Here is a 25,499-nt window from a genome sequence, read left to right on the forward strand (position 1 = left end):
AAACGCTATAAATAAATTTGCTGCTGGTTCTCACACGGTTCGATATTATGACAAATTATTGTCTCTCTGAATCCCGTACATTTTTTATCTTTTTTTTTTCCCGAACTTTTCGTATTACAATATCGACCAAAGCGCGATCATAAATCCTGCATTATTTCCCGAAGTTGGAAAGCTATCTTATCCCTGAGTAAAAGAATAGCGTGTAAAATACGTATCGCTGAATTAGTTGGTACGTAAAACGTTGAAACGTAATCTCGCAGATACATTTTGTATATAATAAATTTCTATTTCACCTTTTTACGCGTATGTTTGCTAAATCGTGAACATCTTCTTTGTGAAAAAAGCCTCGCACGTTGCTTGGGAACTTCTAAATCAGTATACAGGTATGGCAATTCTAAACCACGATTAGAAGCAAAGATCGAACCCTTTAGTGGGTATGACGTCAACTACAAAGTTTATCCGCTTCGCATATTCTGAGTTGATAACACGTGAAACAGGCGGACGCATTGTGCTAATATACTATAAAACGATAACAGGTTTTTAAAAAAATATTATTGCATTATGTAGCGACACCGTGTAGTTATCGTTACCAGTTATTGCTGAACGGGACTGTTTCTAGTTTTCCTTTCTTTTTTTTGCCACTCCTTATCGTTAGTTATGAGGTTTAGCTACTGCGTTATAAAATACGGGTATCATACAAGAATTCTGCGAACTAACGCAGTTTCAACTGGACAAAGGACAGCGGCTAAGAGAGGGAGAGAGAGAAAGAGAGAGAGAGAGAGATAGAGAGAGAGAGACGGACGTACAATGTGTATTTTGAAATACACGTATGAGAAAACCGCGATAAAATAATGAGATTTTGCGAAAACCGCCAAAATTAAAGTGTCTAATTTGCTGATTAATTATTAATTACGTAATTCCAATACGTGATGAGCGTGAATAACAATTTATGGACCATTCCATTAGGTATTGATCACGATCTGATCAGTTTGCTACTTCCGAAGCCCTCATTTTATAAGATCTGAATAAAGTTCGTAAAGTTTAATGAAATAATAATAATAAAAAAAAAAAAAATTTAACCCCTTGTCGAAAATGAAATTTCGACAAGGGAAAAACACATTTTCGACGAGAGTTTAAAAATTTTGCGACATTGTATGAAATTTTTCCAAATTGTTTCAGAATTTAGAAAACAGGCCCGTCGGTAATAGTTAATTAAATGATATCTGAAATAGGGGCGGTTAAGAATTTTGTTTTTAACGGATTTGTGTTTTTTGTCTAGAACTTTCGTATAAAAATTTCAGGAGAAAATATAAAATTTCAACTTTCGATCTTGAGTTCCTCATAGAATGCCTCTGACATAATTTGCATGAGTTTGAATACATTATACCAACTTTTTCGTTCCCTCGAACAGATTATCAGGGTATCTGCGGTTAATTATTTCCAGCAATTAGTTAACGACAATTTGACCACGGTGCACAGATCGCCATTAATTACTTTGGACGTAGGTTAATCGCATATTTTCCTTGTCAATTCGGTTTACAGAGAACGTGGAGAAAGATAGGTGGAAAAAAATTGCATTATAATTAAAAAATTTATGTGAATCGCATCTATTTTACTATCCCGATTATTATATCGCCGGATTCATAGACTTGGGAAATTCTAAAGTAAATAACCAATTTGATGAATATTTGCCAGTTGCTGATGAAAAGAGAAGCAAAAAAAAAAAAAAAAAGAAAAAACAGAATGTTTCAGATATTCATCAGCAGCTTTGCAGCGTTTATTTTTTTCTGCCCGATCCGTCTATTATCGATCAATTGATCCCTTCATTGATCTAAATACTACGACGATGAGAGTAGAGAGCGCTCTGTTAGATGACGCACTTTCAGGAATAAAGCTTGATTGTTATCAAATCCAGCTTTGACCCATATATATTGCAGACCGTACCTACCAGCATATAAAATAAAAATCGATCATGGGAATAGATTATTTAATTTATGGGGAATTATTCGATTACTTTGGATCAAAGATATTCGATGCATGAGGACAAAATTTATCGTCACAGTGAAATCACCTGATGACTTCATTTTACTACATTCTTTTGCTTTCCTATAATGGCTGTAATCGTCATATCTATACATATGATGAAAATGCAAATATCGTTCTGACTTCCGTGATTGCCGTATAAATATTATAATTTAAAAGGAAAGAAAGAAAGAAACAACGACGTCTAATGCTTCGAGAAATCAATTTATGGACGATTTCAGGCTTCATTGGTGTCACAGGAAGACACATTAGTCGAGTTCAATTTATTTAAACACTCATTTCCTAACGTAGGAAGAGAGGTAAAAAATTTTGAAAATTTGTTCGAAAACAGCTCGAATACGAAAAAGTTTTTACAGGTAGGTATCATAAAATTGTACAATTTTCGGAACAGCCGAAGAATATCAGTCACCCAGTTTCAAGCGATAACTATATTTTATTTTAGACTTTAGAATTGCAGGCGAAACAATATTGTGTACAGTTTTGGAATTTATATATTTGCCAATTGTTAAATTTTCTTTAACCGAAAATCAATATCGTTCCCAATCAGTTCGCCTCGACAAACTTTAGTTTTTATAAATCCATTGTTCGAACAATGTTTCGAACATCCTTATACATTTGGTAAATTGCTAAACCATTAGATCGATGTGATACACTCGGATCGATGATCGAGAGGGGTTGCCTGCCTCTTTCCGAGCAATCATCATTGTCCTTTTATTATCGCGATATGTAATTAATTTCCACGCATTGAAGGCAACCGAAGCGCGGATTATGACGTAGGTACAAGCAGAACTCTATAATATACCGAATGGTAATGATACAAAGAGTTCAACGATGCTCGAATTGCGAAAACAAAGACCAAAGCAAGGGTAAAACCCACCGCGAAAGCGGACGGGGCTCGTTCATTTGCTTTGTGGCTGTTTTTAACTCGTTTAATTTATTCATTTTTTCATTCACTCACCGTGCTGATGGGGGGCTGAAAACGCGGAGTGTCTTCTTGGCGACATTGGCGGATGGGGTGGACCTTGACTTCCCGGTGGTTGCATCGAGGACAGGGCTCCCAGGGGAGTGTACGACTTGCTCGGCTGTTCGGGCTTCGGCTGAAAATGAATGGGGTAAAGGGATTCACCGAGGTAATAATTATATTACCCTTGAAATAGCATTAAACAGCGCATCGTATCGGCAAGGTAAATGCTGACTTAACCCTTCGAGTCACTCGTCATTGCGCCGAGTCAACTTTTATAACAAGATAGTATTCTGTGGTTTTTGGGGTCGCTGATCACGAATCTCAAATTATATTTCAAAATGGTGGATCTAATATGGCGAAACAATATTTCAAATTTAATCAAATTTGGTCACAAAATTCTATGCAGTGGTTTTCGGGGTCGCTGATGACAAATCTGAAATCAAATTTTAAAGATTCAACGTAGTGAATCCAATATGGCGGACGAAAATTTCAGATTTGATCGAATGCGGTCACAAAATTTAAGTCCAGGGTTTTCGAGATCGCTGTTTGGGTCTGCCATCTTGAATTTTTTTAATCTAATTTCAGATTCGTAAGCAGCGATTCCAGAAACTTGTTTATTTAGTTTGTACTAATTTGTGCAAAACATGTATGTTGTAGAGAGGAAACTTAATTCTCGGAAATGAATTATTCTTTCAATTTTCAAAATTTTTTATAGGTAATCAATTTGTTTCTGACAATAATAATCTATTTTGTATCGCAATAATTACTCTCGAGTATTAAAAACCGATTAGTATACCATCAGAATAGCAAAAATCCGCGAAAAAATATGTTGCAAAGTTTTCTAGATATACAAAAAATGAATATAAAATAGGTGGTAAGAATACTTACCGCGACTTTGACTAAAAGGGTTAAATTATTCTTTACATTATAAGTACACTTGACAAACAATCATTGTACTAAGAAAATTGAAGAGGTTCGAGAAGAGAGAGAATCGATATCCAACGGAAAGCTTTAGTCTGGAATTTCTGTACTTTCTGTTTTTTTACATTCAAAGAGATCGACGAAGCTTAGGAATATATATTAATTAAAAGGGGCCCCTGATTCTACAGAAACCAATTCTACAGAGTGAATGTTCTACTAAAAATGCTTTACAAGTTATTATTCTATAGAAATATTCTACACAATCCAGTCCTCTAGAAATAAATTTTGACGGAAGAAGACCGTTTCTAAAGAAAACGTTTCTACGGAGTTCATCTCTGCAAAAAAATGAAACCTTAACTTATTCTAGTTTTCGAGGCGTGATACAGATAAAGCTGAAGCTAGCAGCCAGAGTTAGTAGCTAAACGTGTCAAAGGTTTTGAAAGTAGAAAAACGCAGTTCCGTTTTATCCTCCCAATTCTATAAAAGTATTGGGGATACAAAGTATTTCACAAAGTTTTGATTTACGGACTTCATTACCATATTTGAATGAACATGGAACGGTTGGCTGCTAGTTTCAATCTCGTGTGATGTACAGTCATCTTTTACGTTTTTATCAGGTGATTATTTGTGTGGTATCAAATACACCTTACTTACTTATTCTAACCTTTAAAGTGCTACAAATTATTTGAAAACAGTTTCTGGGCGAAAGTTCTGAACTTATTGCAATAATTTTTCTGTCTTCTGTAGAGTGAAATTTTTGTAGAACAGAAACTGTAGGATATTCTCTGTAGAACTGGTTTCTGTAGGATTAGTTCTTTCCTATTGAAGAAGCAAGTTCAATATAATAATATAAAAAGAATGACGGTGACAGAAAAACTGATCAAACGATATGCGTTCACTTACGTCTTTTCAATTCAGATCACAACATAATTTACATAATTTTGCTATTTCTACTATTGTACAGGAATCGATATAACCAGCAACAGTTTGCCTGGATTTGCTCGAAAAAGAAAGAAATTATTTAAATTTGAGGTTTTTTGTTTCGTTTTTATTAAACCATTGAAAAAACGCTGGTTTTATACTCACATGCTCGTGAATCTCTGTTGCGACCGCGGTGGCCGCGGTTTGCGTATGACTTGTCGAACTAATACGGTATTGCATACCGGCGATGCTGCAGAATTCTTCGCGGTGTGTAGATCTTGTTTGGTTAACGTAGACGCCTTGAAAATCCGAAGACATAAATATTTCCACATGTTAATGAATGAAGTTCGTGTCGAGAAATTTGAAAGTCATTTTTTTGGAAGTACGAATGGAGGCCTCATTGTAATCTGGTATTTTTTGATTATTAATATACTGGAATTTCGCAAACAGCGACACAATTCATTTGATAGGATGAATAATTGAAAAATGTTCGAAAAGGGGTAGAAAAGAAAGACTTTGATAAGTTCCATAAAATCACTAATTTCTTGGGAAATGTTTACATTTTTTAAAGACTGCCACGAGGTCTTTGCGGAACGGTACATGAGGTATCCGATCAAAGAACTTGCTATTCAAAGAAAACAGTGGATTTCGAAAAAACCGAGAGGAAAAATTGGTGTATAATACATGCCATGCGGTGCTTTACCGTTAATTAATGCTTTCGAATATTGGAAGGCGTGTAAAACGAGCAGAATATTGTTTGAAATAGTTTGAATCAGTCGGATGTAAAAGCCCGTAGAAATTGGAGAAAAAAATTTCTAAAAATTTCTCATCTTCTTGATTCGCTTAATTAATTAATGGGATTAGGAAGTCCAATGCACACGTTGAAACGGATAATTAAGTAGCCGCAATCGTGAATGTAATCAGCAGGATAGGTATCTATATATGTGCCTACTCCGAAATACATCGTGTCAAAATGTATAAATGACGAAGTTAACTGAGTGAAAAAGTAAATATCGCGAGTAATCAAAAGTGCGTGACGCTCTGATGACCAGATAATTATGCCTTTACCTGTGATGGTAACGTCGGTGTCCTGGTTAACGATGACGACTTTTTTTGGCTGCTTGATAACTTCTTCCGGGTCTGATTGCGAGCCCTGACGTGACTTTTGTTTTTCCGCCTCGGAGTCGCTCTGCTTCCGCCTCCTGACCACCTCGACTTCCGAATCGCTCGAAGAGTCGCTCGTCGTTGAATCTCTGCAGTGATACTTCTCGTCGGAATAAGACGCGGCCAGTATCGCCGAGGCGTTCAGGCTAGCCATACGTTTGCACACGACCATATCCTTCAGGTCCATTACTTCCTCGTTCTTCTTTCGTCTTTTCGTCACTTTCTTTTTACTCGCCTCCAAGTTCTTGCGCTCGTCCGAGGCGCGTTGGTGCTCCTCGTCGGAGGACGAAGAGGACGAAGAACTTTCCATCATGTCCCAGTGTTTTCCGCGTAAGCCAGGTACGTTCCTCAGTTTCCGCTTCGGGGATACTTCTTCGATCTTCGCTGGCTTTGTTTCAACCTTTTTCGCCGATGTTAAATCCTTTTCCGTTCCCTCTTCCTTGTCCTTATCCTTATCCTTATCTTCCTTCCCTTTTTTCGTCTGCTTGTCTTTGTCCGGTTTAGGCTTGCAGTATCCACCTAGATAAACACCACCCGTTTCGTTTTCGTACAGACAATGAACTTTCGCTAAGGCATTCAATGAGGCCACCCGGTGACGCTTTGGTCCTGTCCAAAATCCGAACAATCGCATCCTCCGCACGCGTTCCGAGGAGGCGTCTGACGACGGGCTCTTCCGGTCCCGGTTCTTCTTCGAATTGCGGTTTTTGTTCTTCGCGGTCGCCGCTTGACCCTTTGTCTGGTCTTCGTCGCCGTCCTCGTCATCCTCGTCTTCCTCCTCGTCGTCTTCGTCGTCGTCGTCGTCATCCCCGTCGTGATCGTCGTTCTCCTCACCGCCGGATGACGCGGATATGGATGACTCGTCCCTGTCGTCGGTTTCGAGCTTCAAATCAACTCTGAGCGACTGGACATCGTCGCAGTTGTTCTCCTCTTTTGACTGGCTAAGAATGAACTTTTCTGCACCGTTTTGGTCAACTGCTTTCGACTGTTTCAAGAGATCCTCCAGCGTTACTTCGTCCGAAGTGTCAGATTTCCGGTCAGAGTTGTCCGATGCGCGTAAGTTCGCAACCTTTGCGCACTTCTTCGATACTTTCGGCTTGGCCATTTTCGTTTTGCAGCTTATACTTTTCCCAGACTTTTTATTACCCTCCGAAGTTTTGTTCCAAGATTTGTAATCTCCGACCTCGTTTGTGTCAACCACTTCTCTTTTTATGTCTTTTGACTCGAGTTCAAGATCCGGCGTTTTTTCAAACAGCGAATCGTCCTTGTTGACAGGGCAGTGCTGCAACAAGTTCTTTACGTTATCCGGCTGCGTAGCTGAATTGTCGATCTTCTTCTTACCGACTATTTTTTCCGCCAATTTTATCATCTTCTCTTCCTTTTTCGTCGAAGATGTTGCATTTGCTTTTATGTACTTTCGCGGTGCCACCTTTGATTTCATCTGTTTCGCTAACTGCGGCCCCTTTTTGTTTACTTTAGTCTTCGTCGCAGCTGATAGTGGAGGTGGTGGTGACTTTTTCTTCGACTTCTTCGCTACCTTGGCGCCTTCCGGTTCTCGTGGATCCACATTTTTTGAGTCTTCGATACTCAAACTTTTGACTAGCTTCAATTTAGTTTGCATCATTTTTTTCGAGACCGGCGCTCGAGACGCTATTTTTTTAACAATAATTGTTTTTTTCACCGCAGGCTTTTTGCGCGGTTGTTTCACCTTTGCTTCTTTCTTTCCTTTCGTATTTGGAGATGATTTTTTACCTCCATTCTCTTTTTCGGGGGATTTCTTTTTTTCACTTTTTTTACCCACCTTTGAATCTTTCGTCTTTTTCTCATCCGACTTGCTCATTTTCTTTTTCGTCGCCACGACAGGTTCGCATATCTCTAAATTCTCTTCTGTTGCAGCAGTTTCCTCCACGCGCTGAACACTCTTCCCCGATTCTTCGGCAGGCGGCTTCTTTTTTTCCGTGGAACCAACCTTGATAACTGTCTCATCCTTTTCCTCGTCAGTTTTCTCCTCGATTTTTTCCAATTTTTCGTGTCTCTTATCGTGGTCTTTGCTCTGCTTTTTCTTATCCTCGTTCTTCTCCAATTTCTTCTTACTCGATTCTTCAGGCTTTTTGCTCACCTCCTCGATTATCTTGTCCACCGTACCGTTACGCTTTTCTAATTCCAACTTATCGTTGGGTATCCTCTTCCGCTGATCATCGACCTTATCCGTCTTCTTCCTATCGTCAAATTTCTCCGCCTTGTTTTTCCTGTCCTCAATTTTGTCGGACTTCCTCTTATCGTCCGGCGACTTCTCCACCGCCTTTTTCTTCAGATCTTCAGATTTATCGGATTTCTTCGTCAAAGCCTGCAGCATGGCCGTTCCCTCGGTGCGTTTTCCCTTTTTTTCATCCGTCTTCTTGTCCCTTTTCGGTGGGTCGGAGGTCAGTTTCTCCGGGGATGCTCGTCGTTTTTTAGCGGCGGCAGGCGCCGCGGCGCCCTTACGCGCTGTTACCGCCTTCTTCTGTGGCTTCATCGTACCAACTCTTGATTTCTTCTTCACATTTTAACTGCCACCCCTAGGGTTAAACCTACCACGAAGTATTAACTTGATCGTGCATCATTCTCGATCAGTGAATCGTCATATTGGGCTTACGTTCGATATTCCTATGCTCCAAGTCCCGATCGATAGGGGATACGAAATATCTGCAACAGTAACAACACAGCGCATCCGCGGTCTTTTATTTGTTTCAATTACTTAGGCATTCTTGTACCGCAACTGCGGTTTTACTTTAGCGTAGGTAGCGTAATTACTTCCGAACCGTGTTTGTGCATTAGGCACCGAAATCTATTCTGATCAACTATAGATAGATACTATCGCGTACGTTATATATCGATGTTTCTTTCTCTCTTCTACACGTGCTTACTGCTTTATGTATACATATGTATATTGTCGTCTCGTAATGACACTGCAGACTAGACGGTGGATAGTAATATAGCTGACTCTTAATTGTTGCTTTTACTCATCAGACATAATGGCAATTCTCGAACGTCTCGCTTTAAAATTTATTGGCATGTTTATGGATTACTAAATTATTATTCCATCGTTAAAATCGCAAAAAATATGTGTTTTTTACCGGAAAAAACAAATTAATACTGTATGAAAAAAAAAAGAATTGTTAGAAACAATTTCTATACGCAGTTCCAGCTGAAGACTTTGACTGCAGCAATACATTATTACTAAACATTGTTTTCTTTCTAAGTTTCCTAACCACGTGTATAAAATTTTTCTCCGATTCATTTTTCAATTTTATTACGTATTACGTTTGTAAAAACCCTTGCATCGTGTCGAATGTAATCGTATACGTACGTATCACAATTCTGACAGATTGTTCAGCACGTTGCGCGCAAGATATTTTGAATCACATCGAACCTTGGTGCGGATGCGTGCGAGATTTAACCTTGTACACGAAGTTTATTCGAGGTATGTGGATGCTCCGTGGAATAAATCATACAATATAAAATATGCAGGTAAAGATCGAGAGTGAGAAGATTGAGTGGTGAAAATTTTCTTTCCCGATAGATTTATATAAATAGACATTTTGGAACTCCGTTATGTCACGTAGGCCGATTAGAGGCACTAATAGACAGGCATGTGTACATCCCATTTTCGATTGACCGTAGGTTTCTTTTATCCTCGAGCATTTCAGTCGGATATTTTTAACATTTCTTATATCATTTTTTTTCTTATTCGTGATGGTTTTTATGAAAAGATACGCAATAAAGCACTTTAACAATGAGAGAAACTACGAGGTCGGGTGGGAAGGGGGGAATGAAAATGAAGCGAGGATTGTGGGTAATAGCAGTAGTAAGTATAATAACAATGATAATAACAACAAACAAAACCCTTCTCGGGGTATCCGTAAATGGCCACAAGTGGCCGAAGGGGAGAGAAGAGAACACCACCACTGCAATCGATGATATTTCTCACACCTGGTACTGCGTACATTAAATGGGTAAAATACAGCTGGTTAACGTGATTAAATTATATCGTTCGTAAGCCTTTTATGTATGCCTGTCTTTGTTACATACAATTTCTAACTACCCTTTATGTTGTGAGTACATTTACAGAAAAACAGTGAAACTCGGCCTACATAACGCAGGCCAACGATGTTTGACAGAAAAATGAGATTGTTTACCTCTGGCAAGAAGGCCTTGCGCTGCCACTTGCCCTGCGAATAGGTTTCTTTCTTTTCTTTGTTTTTTTGGTTGTTCGTTTTTTTTTCTTTCGTTATTTAAATAGGTGTGTAATTTTACTTGAATTAAGAAAAAAAAAAGAATGATTTCTTTTGTTTTATTTTTATTTTTTAAATCACGATTCTTACGAGGACGAACACGCGTTTAATCCTATTTTAATATTACAAATACGAACGCGATCACTTAACGAATTATTTATCGATAATTCGAACCGTCAATTTCGAGGGCATTACGTGAATATCTCATATTCAATATACCGATCCTCGAATCACTCGACGTCCCTGCCCTTTTCCCGTAGCCCCGTCGGCCATCTTATTCCTGGTGCATCTCGTTCGGCCCTCTAACCGACGTAGCGAGTTTCATCAAACTCGACGGCCCCTGCTCAACCGATAACGTCCGTGCGGATAGCTTGGACGCAATTGAATTAGCCACTTAATATTTGAGGATCGCTTTTGCGCTAGCTGTTGTTTATTTTTATACTCTGCCCTGACTTTGCCGTTTATCTCGAGAATAAGTTAAGGAAGAGAGAGAGAGAGAAAAAAATAATAGATTGCAATTACGCAACCAGGATGGTTTGAAAAATATTCGAAATGTCTGAAAGTTATTCTCATCATTCGTAAAATTTGACTTTTTGATTATTGTATCTTATTGCCAGTCCGTCAGTACCGATATATTTTGACATGCATTTTGTAAATTTGAAACAATCGCAATGCTGAAAATACATTTAGATTTGTTCAATGTGAAATTCCGCACCATGAACGGTAATATTAAGTACATATTCCTACAGTGGTTGGAAAATGATACATATTCGTACACTAGATAAGATTCTGAATTAAAATTTATTGTGGAAAGTAACGATTAAGTATAAAAATAACGTTTCTAGGTACATTTCATGCAGAATTCTGATTGAATCCCATCAGTCGCGCATTAACTGAATCCCCTTCTTTCAATTCCGGTCTATCCTTTGTCCATCCAGGCAGCATCAACAATGCATTCGCATTTTTACAACTAAGTAGCTTACTGCTAATTTGATTTCCCGTACTCAGCGCTTTTGGAACCGGATCATCTTGGTCCCATATCAAGATAACTCTAGCATATTCTGGCCGCGGGTCTAGCTTGTAGGAAGTAGTCAACTGGAACATCAATTCAATTTATAATTAAATATCATTGGTCATCAGCATAGCTGTCTCACATGTTCATTCTAGTTGTAAGCAGATAATTATCATCATAAATACCTTAGCAGTTACCACGACTGGTTTTGATGAATCTTTGCTGAGGCCTTTGAGTAATGGTAGCGCAAACAAATGGCATGTTACCATTGCAGATACAGGATTACCAGGCAAACATAATATATATTTTGTTTTGCCATTATGCTTGCAAGTGGCATACGTCGTTGGTTTTCCTGGCTTCATATTGACTCGCCCTATAATTTGAAAAGATGTATGCAGGTGTCGAAAAAGTTCTTAACTCGCTACATAGAAGTAGCACACAGAAATTGGTTCTTCAATTTCTCAAATTTCTAATTCTCAACGTCTATGTGCTTCTGCTCATATATACACTGTACGTAATATGCATACCGAAATGTATAGTGGCTTTAAAAACGTTTTCTAAAATCGGTTTCAGCATGTCTTTGTCACCCATCGAAACAGATCCAGAGGTTAGCAGGACGTCAACTTCTTCAAGCGCGCCTTTCAACGCATTGATCATTGCGTTCTCTCTGAAATCAAGCAAAGTACACAGATGTACAATAATCTGAATAAAAGTTTATTTTGTATAAACTTACTCATCCTTAGCAATCCCACAGTCTTTTGGACTGTACCCATTTTCCTTAAGCATCATCATCAGTGTTATTTTATTGCTGTCATAAACGTGACCAGGCTTAAGTGGTTCTCCAGCTTGCTGTAATTCGTTGCCTGTGGATAAAACCCCAACTGATGACAATTGCGTTACTCTAACTTTAGTGCAACCGCATGCAGCTAAAATTCCCATTTCAGCTGCTCCTATTTTGGTATGTGCTTTTAAAATCAGACTGTCTTTTTGAATGTCACTACCAATGGGTCTATAATGGGAATGTAAAGAAAGCAGGTAAGTCACTTAGTATTTAATGATATTCAACGTATCCTAAAGATTAAACTTTTTAACGCACTATAAACTTTACCTGATGTCCAGCCCTTCTTTTGGTTCAATTAATATGTCGATTTCTCCTTCCTCTAGCCCATCATTACTAGTTTTAATGAGCCTAGTGTCTTCAACTTGCACAACTGCTGTAGCCTCTGAATGCATGATAAATCACCATATAGATTAGAGACGAGCATCAAATAATTAAGAACTCTTCTTCTACTACGTACCATTGGGAATGGGGGCTCCTGTGTTTACTCTGACACATGTCCCATGAACAAGCTTTACTGTACCTGGCTGAAAATGGCAAATTTTGTTAAAGACATCAGAAATTAAATAATCAAAGATGGTAATTATCATCTGCTGGCAATATCGAACTAATCATATTAAAACAGTAAATTTGTTAATAGGCCGTTTGTAGCCACCTATTCTACTGATCTTTATAACTACACTTACTGTTTGCCCTGCTTCTGTGCCACCTAGTACTTGTCGCAGACCCTTACCGTCTGCGGCAATAACAGCGTATCCATCTTTGATAGATGCTCTGAATGGAGGTAAATCGCAGTAGGCGTAAATATCGTCTGTGATTACTCTACCGTAGGAGTCCCAAACATTTGTAATCTCTGCACCTAAAATATGCAGTGATTTATTTATGATCTCTAGTGCTGCATCCACTGAAATCATGGTGTACGGTGACTCTCTAAGTCTCTCTGCAACACTTGTCATACGAGTCTGCAAAAATAGTAATGTGACGATTGTTGTAAGTAATCATATATCAAATGTACTCCTGGGTTGTATTCACATGATATCTTACAGAAGAAACGGTTGATTGATGGTAAGCACAATGATGCTCTTGAGGATTTTGCATCTGAGTATGAGTGTTAGTAACTTTTGTGTGCTCAGCTAAAATTAAGTCAACTGCATGGGGAATCACCCTGGCGATAGCTTCAAAGCATTCCTTCACAGCCTTTGTTGACCCAGGTAGATTAACAATGAGAGTTTTCTTACGAATTCCGCAAATAGCTCTGAAATTTTGTTCAGCCTCAAAACATTGAACTTACATCGAATGAAAAGGTTTCGAGCAAGTAATGAAATCTTACCTTGACAACATTCCCATTGGTGTTGCTTTCAGACTTGCCATAAGCATAGCCGCGGAAAGTCCTGGGGCCTCCTTTTCAAGAATCTTTCTCGTAGCCTCTGGGGTAACATCTCGTTCTGAAAATCCAGTTCCTCCGGTTGTTAAAATTACATTTACTTTGAAAATGTCAGACCATCGAGTCAGCGTTGCCTTTGTAGATGAAAAATAAATATATATATATTAGATGATTAATAATGATGCATGCCAATACAATTTACATCAAAATTACTCGCCCATGCTTACCATAATCTGAAACTCATCGTCGGGAACAACAGTTGTACATGTGACCTGCCCCTTGATCAGTCTCCCAGTTTCTGTTAGATCACTGCTAACCAATCGTTCCAATTCGGGACCACTGCTATCGGTCTTATTACCGCTGGCACAGGTGTCGCTTACTAAATAATAATTTTACTACATGTAGTAATTACATTACCAACTATCATTATATTGTTGTTGTCAATATCCTTTCTGCACTAACGTTAATAATTACAGTTTCCACACAAACAATAACAATTTCGAACTCGTTATAACTCCAATGTAAAAAATTGACCATTCATGATGACTGTTTGTTTGAAAAAGTAGATTCGAACCATTTAGGTCCAATGATACACAATGTCTAATGATTTTAACCTTAAAGCAGACTTGCATCACTGATTGAATGGGTAATTTTTATAAGTTTTTACATCGGTAATGAGCATAAGTTTTTTGGAACTTGTGCAGACGTGAAAAATATTACTTGATAGATAAAAGTAGCTATAAATTATGAATTCCTTCACTCACTGGTCAATATGCCAAATGTTATAGATGCCATGTTGCTAGCAACTGCTTTATCTTTTTTCAGGCAAATCGAAAACATAATAGCAGTGTTATTTACTCCCGGATGCTGATAATTGTTGCTTGTTACGAAATACTCCTATTCACTGATCGTAGAAAGCTAGCATTAGGCGAGCAATAAATGCTTAAAAACTTTTACCTGTACTAACGCTATCTATTTTATATAATTTGTCTTATCAAAAAATCTTGACTGTCAATGCCGTAATTAGTTATGTTTGATCATGATATCTACATATACTTACCGAGATAAATTATAATTGATTGGGAGAGTGCATGGGACAAACTTCTCATCAATAATCAATTGTTCCAAAAAAAGGTGGAAAAAACTCCATTCGAAGTATTCTGAATGTTGAGAAGTCACTATCTTCTATTTTATTGTAACCCTTGAGAAAAAGTTTAAGTGTGACTTGAACTGGCAAAAGGTAATCATTCAGCTGATTACAGATATTGTGACCTTTGAGCTTATTGTTAATGATCTTGCGATTGTACAGTTTTAGAATACAGGCATTTTCTGGAGTTGATCAGAGGAAAAAAAACATGAGTATATTATTATGTATGCCAAGAATGTACAATTCATTTATTGTAATGAAGAATGAATCAAAATTTACAAATACTGTAAACAAAACTTTGATGTAGTACATGTTTATTGTAAACATACTTTCATTTATTAAAGACATTGAATGCATCTTACAGAATTGAAAATAACTGATTGTTAAGAATTCCTAGCATTGTTCATCCAAGAACCGTAAACAATTGAAATTGAGTAATTAATTTTATAAATATTTTCGCCCTGGCAGAATGACGTTTTTTCTTTCTATTAAAAACATCAATAGTCAACTAGACCCCTGGAAAAAATGAAACAATACACGAATATTATAGGTATAATTCAATCTGTTCGCTAACGATGTTCTTAGTTCTTAAAATGAATTTTGATTGTTGCATAGATCAACACTGAGAAATTGAATGTAAAACTAATTATCAGTATGAATTTTCATTTTACCGATTACTCCTAGGACTGGAAGACGGCCTTGGAGATTCCCTGTGCCTTCTACGCGAATCATGCCTATCTTTGTTTCTATCATCACGTCTGTCTCTTTCCCTTTCCCTGTCCCTGTCCCTGTCCCTCTCTCTCTCCCTTTCCCGGTCTCTATCTCTATCTCTATCCCTCTCCCTTTCCCTCTCTCTCTCCCTCTCCCTTTCTCTCTCCCTCTCCCTCTCTCTGTCCCTGTCCCTATCCCGGTCACTTCCAATATCAATATCTCTCATGTCTCTTTCTCTTCGTTCTCTCCGCATTACTTGGAGTCTGGGGCTACGATTTGGACTCGGACTGCACGAATTTGAGGAATTACTGTCAGAAGTATGTCCTTCATATTTATGCCTCAACTCTCTTTGTCTAAAAATAAAAATGTAATTTAATGTTATCAATTAGTAACTATTATTGTTTCAGAAGAAATTTGATGGGAGAACCTTCGACGCAGCTTTAAGGACATCTCTCGAATCTCATCCTCGCGATCCTGCCTTTGCTGCTCCATTTTCTCAATTCGTAGCTGCTCAGCTCTCTTATCTGCTTTGTCTGTAAGTAAAAATGTTAACATACTTTCAGTACATTTACGATGTTAAAGAGGCTTAGGTGTGGTAAATATTATTACTTACATTGCCTGTTAAGCAGCGCTTGCATTTTCTTTTTAAGCCGCTCCTGAGGTGTGGTTTTTGAAGACTGCAATATTAATTTCTTAAAAAACAGTCGATTATGCAATCAATGATAAATAAATGTTCTAAAATTGGTTTAGTCAGATACACTGTGTCATTGAAAAAAAAAACTGATTTTAACCTAAGCATAAACTCAATAACGATGATTGCTAAAGGACTAAACATGGTAAATGTCATTGTTACCAACAATCTGGTTAAAAATAAAATTGAAGATTGTTGGTTCTCTAATATTCACCAATGATTAAAAGTGTTGCTTTGTTAACATTTCTGGACTGTGTAGTTGCGCGAATCATATAAGCTACCAATTACCATTTCACCTAAACATTCTTAGATTGAAACATATGCCGCAAAGTAGTTTGACGCACCCTTGATCAGACTTATCAAAATTTTATTATTTGGTCCATTGCCGCGTTAGTTCGGAAATGTGTAGGGACTATTTTATTCCAGAATGTAAGATTGCTTCGGCTAAAATTCTTTCTGAACGCTCCTTTTGATAGCTTAATGTACTTGAGAAGTTACCTTACATGTGCAAGGTGCTTGTAGTCAGCTCCAAACATACTTCCGAATTCTGATTTGTTCCAAAGGTTTCATCAACTTGGAACAAATCAGAAATTTGATAGACTACAAAGACTACAAAAATTCTAACAAAGATACAACTATTGGGTGAGGGAGGGGCGAGAAAATAAAGTTGACCGTTATCAAAAACCTGAAGCAACCACGAACATTTATCTAGAACGTAAATGCAATTACGGGCATATCATAAAATTGGTAATATTACTAACTATTCAATCCTTTGGTGCAAATATTAACTAATTAGTTTAATCAGGCCGTTGTGATTCATGTTTGCCTAAAGAAAAATGTGAATGAAATGGTAAAACTAAACTCATTCATCTCTGACGCACAGACTTGAATGGAATTGTAAATAATTCAATTATCTTCATGTGTGAACTTATTGTTAGTTAACTCGGAGTTGAAAATATCTGTAAGTTTGGATCTGTCATTAAAGAGACGAGGATCAATAATTATCCTATTAAGCTGCGCGTAACGAGAACAATAGTAGTAAGATGTCGCCTTGGTCAACAAACATGATTGTGTCGTATTTGTGTGTACGGGTACTGTCTTCAGCATGTCTTCAACTTAATTATCACAGCAACTCAAAGATTTGTTCAAGCTTAATAATTATTTCATTGAATTGCGCACTCGTTTGCTGTTATTTGCAACTCAATGGAATAAATTCATAACGTTTAAAACGTCTGGTTAGGCGATAGTAGAAACCGAATAAATATATTTATTCTTTTTGTTTTGTGCATTAAGTTACTAAGGGAGCGTTATGGTTCTTACTGACTTTGTATCCGCCACCAGAATATGTACTTAACCCTGCTTTTGGCTTGTTCCTGAAACAAGAGAGAATTTTATCAAGAACTTTATCCACCTTGCAATGAATTTTCAAATACTAATGAAAATCATGTTTTGTTCAATTCTATACAACGAATAAGCTTTTGAAGTTGAAAACCGAACAAATATACTCAACTTAGATCAAAGTATTAATTATTTGAGAATCAAAACAATCTGTACGATTAATGAGTTAATTGGGTGTTCTTACACGCTTGCGCTGATTATCGGAGGCTTAGGCGCCGGTGGAATACTTTTTTCTTCGTTATCAGATAATTCCAACTCTAAACTGGAAGACTTGCCTCTCCGACCATAATATCTATAAAGAATACACAATTCAAACCACATACGTTTAAAATAAGCCATATTAATTAATAATAGTAATTTGGTTTTTGCACCTAGGTAAAGCAGGTGTTTTGTTGTCAACACTTTTGGACCGCCTTGTGTTGGAGCGACTTCTTGATCTTGATTGAGAATAACGTCTTCTACGATAACTCTCTCTGGACCGACTCCTGTTACGTGATCTGGATCGCGACTTTGATTTCGAAATTGAAGAACTACTACTCGAAGAGGACCGTAACCTTCTTTGGCGTGACCGTGATCTAGATCTAGACCTTGAACGCGACCTAGACCTCGATTTTGAACTTGATCTTGACATACTCCGTGTACATGAGCGTTGTAATCTACTTCCTGAATGCCTGTGTCTGGAGCGACTTCGGGTTCTGGATTTTGCATGTCGGGTTGATCTGGAACCTGTGCTTCTCAATCTAAGGTAAAAACATATAATTAAACACGTTTGCACATGCAACATTATTCAGGTACAAGTTAATCAAGGATAATATGTTGCGAAGGACTTAACGGTAAAGCGTCAACTTACCTAGAACGTGAATTACTTCTTCTCCTGTCACGCGACCTGTATGATTTTGATCTAGTTAACGATCTGGAAGTACTTCTTGACCTGGATTTCGAAATTCTTCTGGAGATCGTTCTGTCCATGAAAACTGGACTTTCTGATCGCCTTCTCCTCAAATGAGAATAAGTAACTTTTTTTATATTTGTTGTAGTGATCTGGGACGAACTACTAGGTGCTTCTTCTTCTCCACCAAAGCTCGTGATGTAGGTAATTTGTCCAGCATTGATTGGTGAAGCAGATCTTGAGCGGGACTTTGAAGATGATTTTCTATAAGGATTGTATTCCGGGCTCTCTCTGGCTGCATAACTGGGACATATTTTGTTATTATGAGATCAAACTTGTCATGAAAATTTCACTGATATTTTACGAACCGATTGAAGTTAAATGGTGAAATCCTAGTCAAGTTGCTACATACAAAGTAATATACTTTATTTTTCAAGGTAAACTCATAAGAGTTGCTAAAGCAATGCGTCCGTACACGCGAAATAATTTTAATCAATATTCTGTCTTTCTTGTGCATTATTGAACTATAAATCACAGACTGTTTAAATAGTGACGAGAAAAATCTTGACCACGTGACATATAAAACGATGATGGTGAACCTCTTTGTATAAAGTTTTATTGGAAAATATTGTGACCATACAAAATGTAAAATGTATAAGAAATTATTTATACATTTAAAATGATTTCAAACTGTTCTGTAGCCTGAATTATTCGGACTAGCGTCAATTATTCTGAAATGAAGACAAAGTATCAAAATAACACAGTTTCAAAGCTGTAGGTCTTCTCTTGGTTCTAATTAGTATCTGACAAAACAATTCTCTGAGTTAATAATAAATTACCACAAGAAAAAGAGAGGGTAAAACAAATGTATGGCCCAAAGACTAAATCTGACAATACATGAGATGTGAATAAATCTTGGTAATTACCTTGGTGGGCTCATGACTCGGCCAATCATTTTCTTTTCCCGAAACGCTCGTCTTTCTCTTCTCGATCGTCGGCCCTGGTAACATATAAATTACGAAATTCAAGCAGGATGTTGGCAAAGTCTGCAGATTGCATCTAATAACTTCCAAATAATTTTTCAAACAATTACCGGTTGATGATATAGTTCTAACAATGAATAAATCAACCGAACAAACCGAATACATGGCCTTCTCTTCCTCTTGTTTGCGAGCCTGCCTCAGTGTTTCCGCTTCTTCTACATCTTGTGTCAAGAAACTGAAGTAGTCAGCGCCAAGCAGGCCATACTTTTGAGCTACCTGATTCATTTCGTGGGCTTGCGACGGTTCTATTTGCGATACATCCACACAAATATCTGAAGATACATAAAATACAACTAATTTACACATTCTGCATGAAATAATCGGTCCTTTGTATGTATTAATTAATTTATTTCCAGGTTAACGGTGAGCTGAAGGAGTTTGTCAACTTACGGATTATACAACTTACCTAAATCAATGTCACTATCTTCGTCTTCTGGTTTATCCTCTACACCAATGGCTTCTACTGGCTTAGTTGGATCTGAAATGGGTTCCTCTGTCTCATAGTTATATCCGATAGCAGCATTAGCAACTGATTTTTTCTTGTCTTTAGCTGCATCAGGCTTGGTGGCAGAACCAAACTGTTCCTCTATGTGAATTTGATGTAGAAATTTTTCCTCTGTTACTGTAAACAAAATGAGAAGCACTTTATTCTCACACGGTCGACCAGTAATTAACTTTGTATCAGAATTCAAATAAATATTAGAATCTATTTATTTTTCTTAAGATGAATACAAACCTCCAAGAAATTCGTTTTGAACGATTATACGATAACGTTCATAATTGATATGTCTATCTTCACTAGTTAGCGCGATGTCAACATCGATAGTATCAGGGGCTTCTGGAATCCAATCCAGATGCGCTCTGACATCGAACCGGTCAATTAGATTTTCTTCATTCCCTTGCCACGGCATCCTGTGAATTGTTCAATATGGTAAATTTCCCAGAATGTGCCAAACTCAGAAAAGTGGGTGAAAATTAAGCAGTCATATTTCACTCACATGTTGGCAGGGCTAGCACCAGCAGCTGCCACAGCTGGATCAAGGTGAATCTTGCACGGTCTTCCATGTAATTGCAGAAACTGAGTGGGATCTGATTTCTGAGGATAAGAAATGTTGGGTTAATCATTGCAAGTCAAAAAAATAACACTGTGATCCATTGTGTTGTACGTGACGAACGAATGGCTTTTCTTATAATAGGACAACCAAAAGTAAGACATTACATTATTCGAAACTAACAAACTGATATAATTTTTGTTTGCCATAAATCAAGAGAATTTGTCTGAATTATTATCTTCACCTTTATCGACTGAAATCTGTCAAGCATATATGTATGCACCTACGCTAGAGTAGTAAAACAATAGCTGTAGCAATACCATTGATTAAATCGAAATTGGAAAGCTCAGGTCAAGCCACATGACAAGAAACAAACTACCATATTCTTTGATATAATCGAATGGTGAATAAAATTGTTTACAATCTGTGGATAGGTCACACGATTATGCGAAAGGATGAAAATATTGCAAACTGCTACAACACTGCGAGAATTGATTCAGGAATACGTAAAAATATAATCAAGTGGTTGACGAAGTGGTGGCTTCACCTGTGACTAAAGGATCTTACAATTTTTTCATAATAATCCCGGCGACGTTCCGCCCGTCGACGGTAGTCAACCAACATTCCACGAATCTTCTTCTCCTGCTTTCGCGCCTCGTGCCACATCCGCCCGCCCGTTTTTTTTACGGAAAAACTCATTTTTAATCCAATGAGTAACCCTTGTCACACGGGGTACCACAAAACTTTCATTTACTCAAACATATCACGAAATAATTGAAAGCCTGCAGACAGCTTGCTCACTTCTTTCGCTTCCCCGCCATGATGGTTTACTTACCAGAGTTCATCGTCTGATCACGCCCGATCATTGGTGGACTCTCTGCTGCTCCGTCATTGGCCCACATTCTGGATAAGGCAGATTTTCTCATGACCGTGCAATTACCACTGGAGCGGAGATCAAACCTTGCATTCAAACAAGCTGCATTCATTACTGTTATGAGTGTTAAGGGGATGCCGTAGTCGATTTCGACTGAAAGGGATGTCGTATGTATTCGTATCTCGAAATATCAAAGCCCACGTGTCTCAAACGCGAAAAAGGGTTTGACAGCCCCATTCTATACACAAGTCTGAACAAAGACACTCCGATGTATTTTCAGTTGACGTTGAAATAAAGAAATGACATGAACTATACGCATTTAATAGTGCGGTTTCGTAGAATTCGGGTTTTTATTTCTGCGTCGAATGAAAATGCTTTGGAGTATTTTTGTTCAGAATGGTGTATAGGATGAGGCTGTTAAGCTCTTCTACGCATTTCAGATACGTGGACTTCGATATTGGAAGATATATACGACAACGTACAAATCGACTATGACACACCCGGTATGTTAACATGTGATGTAGAATAAAAATTCAATTAATGAAACCATTACACCGACCAACACGGATTTTAAGTCTGGGTTCTCAATGTCAAATTTTGATTCCTTCTACGTAAGTAACGAAAGGAAAATTAGTTACATGAGATAGGTGGATAGGGTCTGTTTTTTATTTCAAAGTACTGCTACCCGCTGCTTAGAATATCTACCAAAAATTTCAAGACTTATTTATCAATGTGAAGAAACAAAAACAAACTTCATAAGTAATAAAGGTAGATTTCTGTTATTATTCGAGGTATAAAATCAACATTTATTGATTTAAATACAAACCCAAAGCGCAAATTTTCGTTGGTGACCTGTTTTATCTATAAGACAAACCCACTTTCTATATGGTATGAGTACGATAATCATGTACAGTTAATTGTAGAAATACAGAAACAATTACATGATACATTTCTACTAGATACCTAAATCAGGAGACAAAACAATATTTGAAAAACATCACGCGCAAAGTGTCGCCGTTTCGTTGCGGTGCAGCAAAGAGAAGCTTATACGGTTCAAATATTATCCAATATTTCTTTCCGCTCACGATTCATTGTGACATTCGAGTATTTTAGTCAGAATACGTGCAATTAGTAAATCGACATTTTGAGATGCATAATTTCCAACACAATAAAAGTTGATAAATGTAAGTAATGATGATAAGTAGTTGAACGTCGTAGACATCGACTTTCATCTTCGGATCTCATCTAATGTTCGATCATTCTTTTGCATTTCATTTTGTCTTCGACCTCAGCACTGTTTGACAATTTTCTTCAAGTATTATATGCTGACACCAGAGCACTTGTATAAGAATTAGGTATATTGAATAAACTGAAACTGAGAATTTAATGTGGTTTTGTCATTTCTCTTGCCCTTCTCTGTAAAAAGTTCATGCAAATTTGATGTTGTCGACCGTCGCTTTTCGTACGTTGCTTGCAGCGTATTGAAACTGCGTTTAATCAATGTCTCGCGCAAAGTTACGTCGGAATAATGTATGAATGATTGGTTTGCGGATTTTTTCGAATTCGTCGAGATTTTGGCCAGAATTGAAAACGTGTTCGGCTTACTTTTTTTTTTGTTGGACAATCTTTCGTCTTGGGATCGATTTGTATGACCCTTTTCGGACTAATAGGATCCCTAGCAACTCAGAAGATACAGCAAAATCAGAGTAGGATCAGCAGCTAATGAATTACGGAGAAACGACAAGCAGCAAAATATTCAGAAAAAAAAGTGATTCGTTTTTCGGCTGTAACTTTTGATCCGTTGCTCGCAGCGTATTGGGACTGCGCTCAATCGATTTCTCTCGCGAAATTACGTCGGAAAAGAGCCCTGAAGAATGAATTGCAGCACTTTTCAAAGTCGTCGAAGATTTCGCCAAAAATCGAAAGGGGTTAGCCTTACTTTTCTTGCGATTTTTATAGCCGAAAACTTCTGGTTTCCGAATTGATTTGTATGACCGTTTATTGGCTAATTGGGACCCCAGGAACTCAAAAAACATATTCAAAAAAGCGAAGGACCAACAGCGGAGAAATGACGATAAAAATCTGCAGTTTTTTGGCTGTAACTTTTGATCCGTTGCTCGCAGCGTATTGGGACTGCGCTTAATCGATTCCTCTCGCAAAATTACGTCGGAATAGTGCTCTAAAGAATTAATTGCAGCACTTTTCAAAGTCGTCGAAATTTTCGCCAAAAATCCAAAGGGGTTAGCGTTACTTTTTTTGCGATTTTTGAAGCCAAAAATTTCTGGTCTGCGAATTGATTTGTATGACCGTTTATTGGCTAATTGGGACCCCAGGTACTCAAAAAACACATTCAAAAAAGCGTAGGACCAACAGCAGAGAAATGACGATGAAAATCTGCAGTTTTTTGGCTGTAACTTTTGATCCGTTGCTCGCAGCGTATTGGGACTGCGCTTAATCGATTCCTCTCGCAAAATTACGTCGAAATAGTGCCCTAAAGAATTAATTGCAGCACTTTTCAAAGTCGTCGAAATTTTCGCCAAAAATCCAAAGGGGTTAACCTTACTTTTTTTGCGATTTTAAAAGCCAAAAATTTCTGGTCTGCGAATTGATTTGTATGACCGTTTATTGGCTAATTGGGACCCCAGGAACTCAAAAAACACATTCAAAAAAGCGTAGGACCAACAGCAGAGAAATGACGATAAAAGTCTGCAGTTTTTTGGCTGTAACTTTTGATCCGTTGCTCGCAGCGTATTGGGACTGCGCTTAATCGATTCCTCTCGCAAAATTACGTCGGAATAGTGCCCTAAAGAATTAATTGCAGCACTTTTCGAAGTAGTCGAAATTTTCGCCAAAAATCCAAAGGGGTTAACCTTACTTTTTTTGCGATTTCTGAAGCCAAAAATTTCTGGTCTGCGAATTGATTTGTATGACCGTTTATTGGCTAATTGGGACCCCAGGAACTCAAAAAACACATTCAAAAAAGCGTAGGACCAACAGCAGAGAAATGACGATCAAAATCTGCAGTTTTTTGGCGGTAACTTTTGATCCGTTGCTCGCAGCGTATTGGGACTGCGCTTAATCGATTCCTCTCGCAAAATTACGTCGGAATAGTGCCCTGAAGAATTATTTGCAGCACTTTTCAAAGTCGTCGAAATTTTCGCCAAAAATCCAAAGGGGTTAACCTTACTTTTTTTGCGATTTCTGGAGCCAAAAATTTCTGGTCTGCGAATTGATTTGTATGACCGTTTATTGGCTAATTGGGACCCCAGGAACTCAAAAAACACATTCAAAAAAGCGTAGGACCAACAGCAGAGAAATGACGATAAAAATCTGCAGTTTTTTGGCTGTAACTTTTGATTCGTTGCTCGCAGCGTATTGGGACTGCGCTTAATCGATTCCTCTCGCAAAATTACGTCGGAATAGTGCCCTAAAGAATTAATTGCAGCACTTTTCAAAGTCGTCGAAATTTTCGCCAAAAATCCAAAGGGGTTATTTACCTTACTTTTTTTGCGATTTTTGAAGCCAAAAATTTCTGGTCCGCGAATTGATTTGTATGACCGTTTATTGGCTAATTGGGACCCCAGGAACTCAAAAAACACATTCAAAAAAGCGTAGGACAGACAGCAGAGAAATGACGATAAAAATCTGCAGTTTTTTGGCTGTAACTTTTGATCCGTTGCTCGCAGCGTATTGGGACTGCGCTTAATCGATTCCTCTCGCAAAATTACGTCGGAATAGTGCCCTAAAGAATTAATTGCAGCACTTTTCAAAGTCGTCGAAATTTTCGCCAAAAATCCAAAGGGGTTAACCTTACTTTTTTTGCGATTTTTGAAGCCAAAAATTTCTGGTCTGCGAATTGATTTGTATGACCGTTTATTGGCTAATTGGGACCCCAGGAACTCGAAAAACACATTCAAAAAAGCGTAGGACCAACAGCAGAGAAATGACGATAAAAATCTGCAGTTTTTTTGCTGTAACTTTTGATCCGTTGCTCGCAGCGTATTGGGACTGCGCTTAATCGATTCCTCTCGCAAAATTACGTCGGAATAGTGCCCTAAAGAATTAATCGCAGCACTTTTCAAAGTCGTCGAAATTTTCGCCAAAAATCCAAAGGGGTTAACCTAACTTTTTTTGCGATTTCTGAAGCCAAAAATTTCTGGTCTGCGAATTGATTTG

The 25,499-nt window shown here is 37.8% G+C and overlaps 3 protein-coding genes across 3 annotated transcripts in view; all 3 read right to left on the reverse strand.

The window, feature by feature from the left end:
* LOC124413473 overlaps positions 1-10,573 on the reverse strand; it is an 81,279-nt gene extending 70,706 nt beyond the window's left edge. Inside the window, exons 1-4 of the mRNA XM_046894065.1 lie at positions 10,189-10,573; positions 5,918-8,695; positions 5,015-5,148; positions 3,002-3,140 (exon numbers count right to left, since the gene is read on the reverse strand). Coding sequence (XP_046750021.1) covers positions 3,002-3,140; positions 5,015-5,148; positions 5,918-8,525 — 2,881 coding nt within the window. The 5' untranslated portion in view covers positions 8,526-8,695; positions 10,189-10,573. The remainder of the gene's footprint in view (positions 1-3,001; positions 3,141-5,014; positions 5,149-5,917; positions 8,696-10,188) is intronic.
* A 496-nt stretch (positions 10,574-11,069) lies between these two features.
* On the reverse strand, positions 11,070-14,705 carry LOC124412996 (gephyrin). The gene is made up of 11 exons (XM_046893265.1): positions 14,283-14,705; positions 13,746-13,897; positions 13,465-13,652; positions 13,179-13,389; positions 12,821-13,096; positions 12,595-12,661; positions 12,405-12,519; positions 12,030-12,305; positions 11,824-11,963; positions 11,482-11,669; positions 11,070-11,379 (listed from the first exon to the last, which is right to left on the reverse strand). Exons 1-11 carry the CDS (start codon positions 14,356-14,358, stop codon positions 11,137-11,139), a joined length of 1,932 nt encoding a protein of 643 aa, XP_046749221.1. The 5' UTR covers positions 14,359-14,705; the 3' UTR covers positions 11,070-11,136.
* A 345-nt stretch (positions 14,706-15,050) lies between these two features.
* LOC124412995 (CLK4-associating serine/arginine rich protein) lies at positions 15,051-21,290 on the reverse strand. Its single transcript, XM_046893264.1, has 14 exons — positions 21,017-21,290; positions 20,396-20,493; positions 20,134-20,309; positions 19,804-20,019; positions 19,494-19,669; positions 19,281-19,354; positions 18,316-18,657; positions 17,837-18,205; positions 17,650-17,757; positions 17,392-17,440; positions 15,990-16,053; positions 15,804-15,909; positions 15,337-15,729; positions 15,051-15,181 (listed from the first exon to the last, which is right to left on the reverse strand). The coding sequence occupies exons 1-14, from the start codon at positions 21,146-21,148 to the stop codon at positions 15,163-15,165; spliced, it is 2,322 nt and encodes a 773-aa protein (XP_046749220.1). The 5' UTR covers positions 21,149-21,290; the 3' UTR covers positions 15,051-15,162.
* Positions 21,291-25,499: the final 4,209 nt, after the last annotated feature.

This window comes from Diprion similis, chromosome 12, assembly GCF_021155765.1.
Source record: "Diprion similis isolate iyDipSimi1 chromosome 12, iyDipSimi1.1, whole genome shotgun sequence".
NCBI classification, from domain to species: Eukaryota; Metazoa; Arthropoda; class Insecta; order Hymenoptera; family Diprionidae; genus Diprion; species Diprion similis.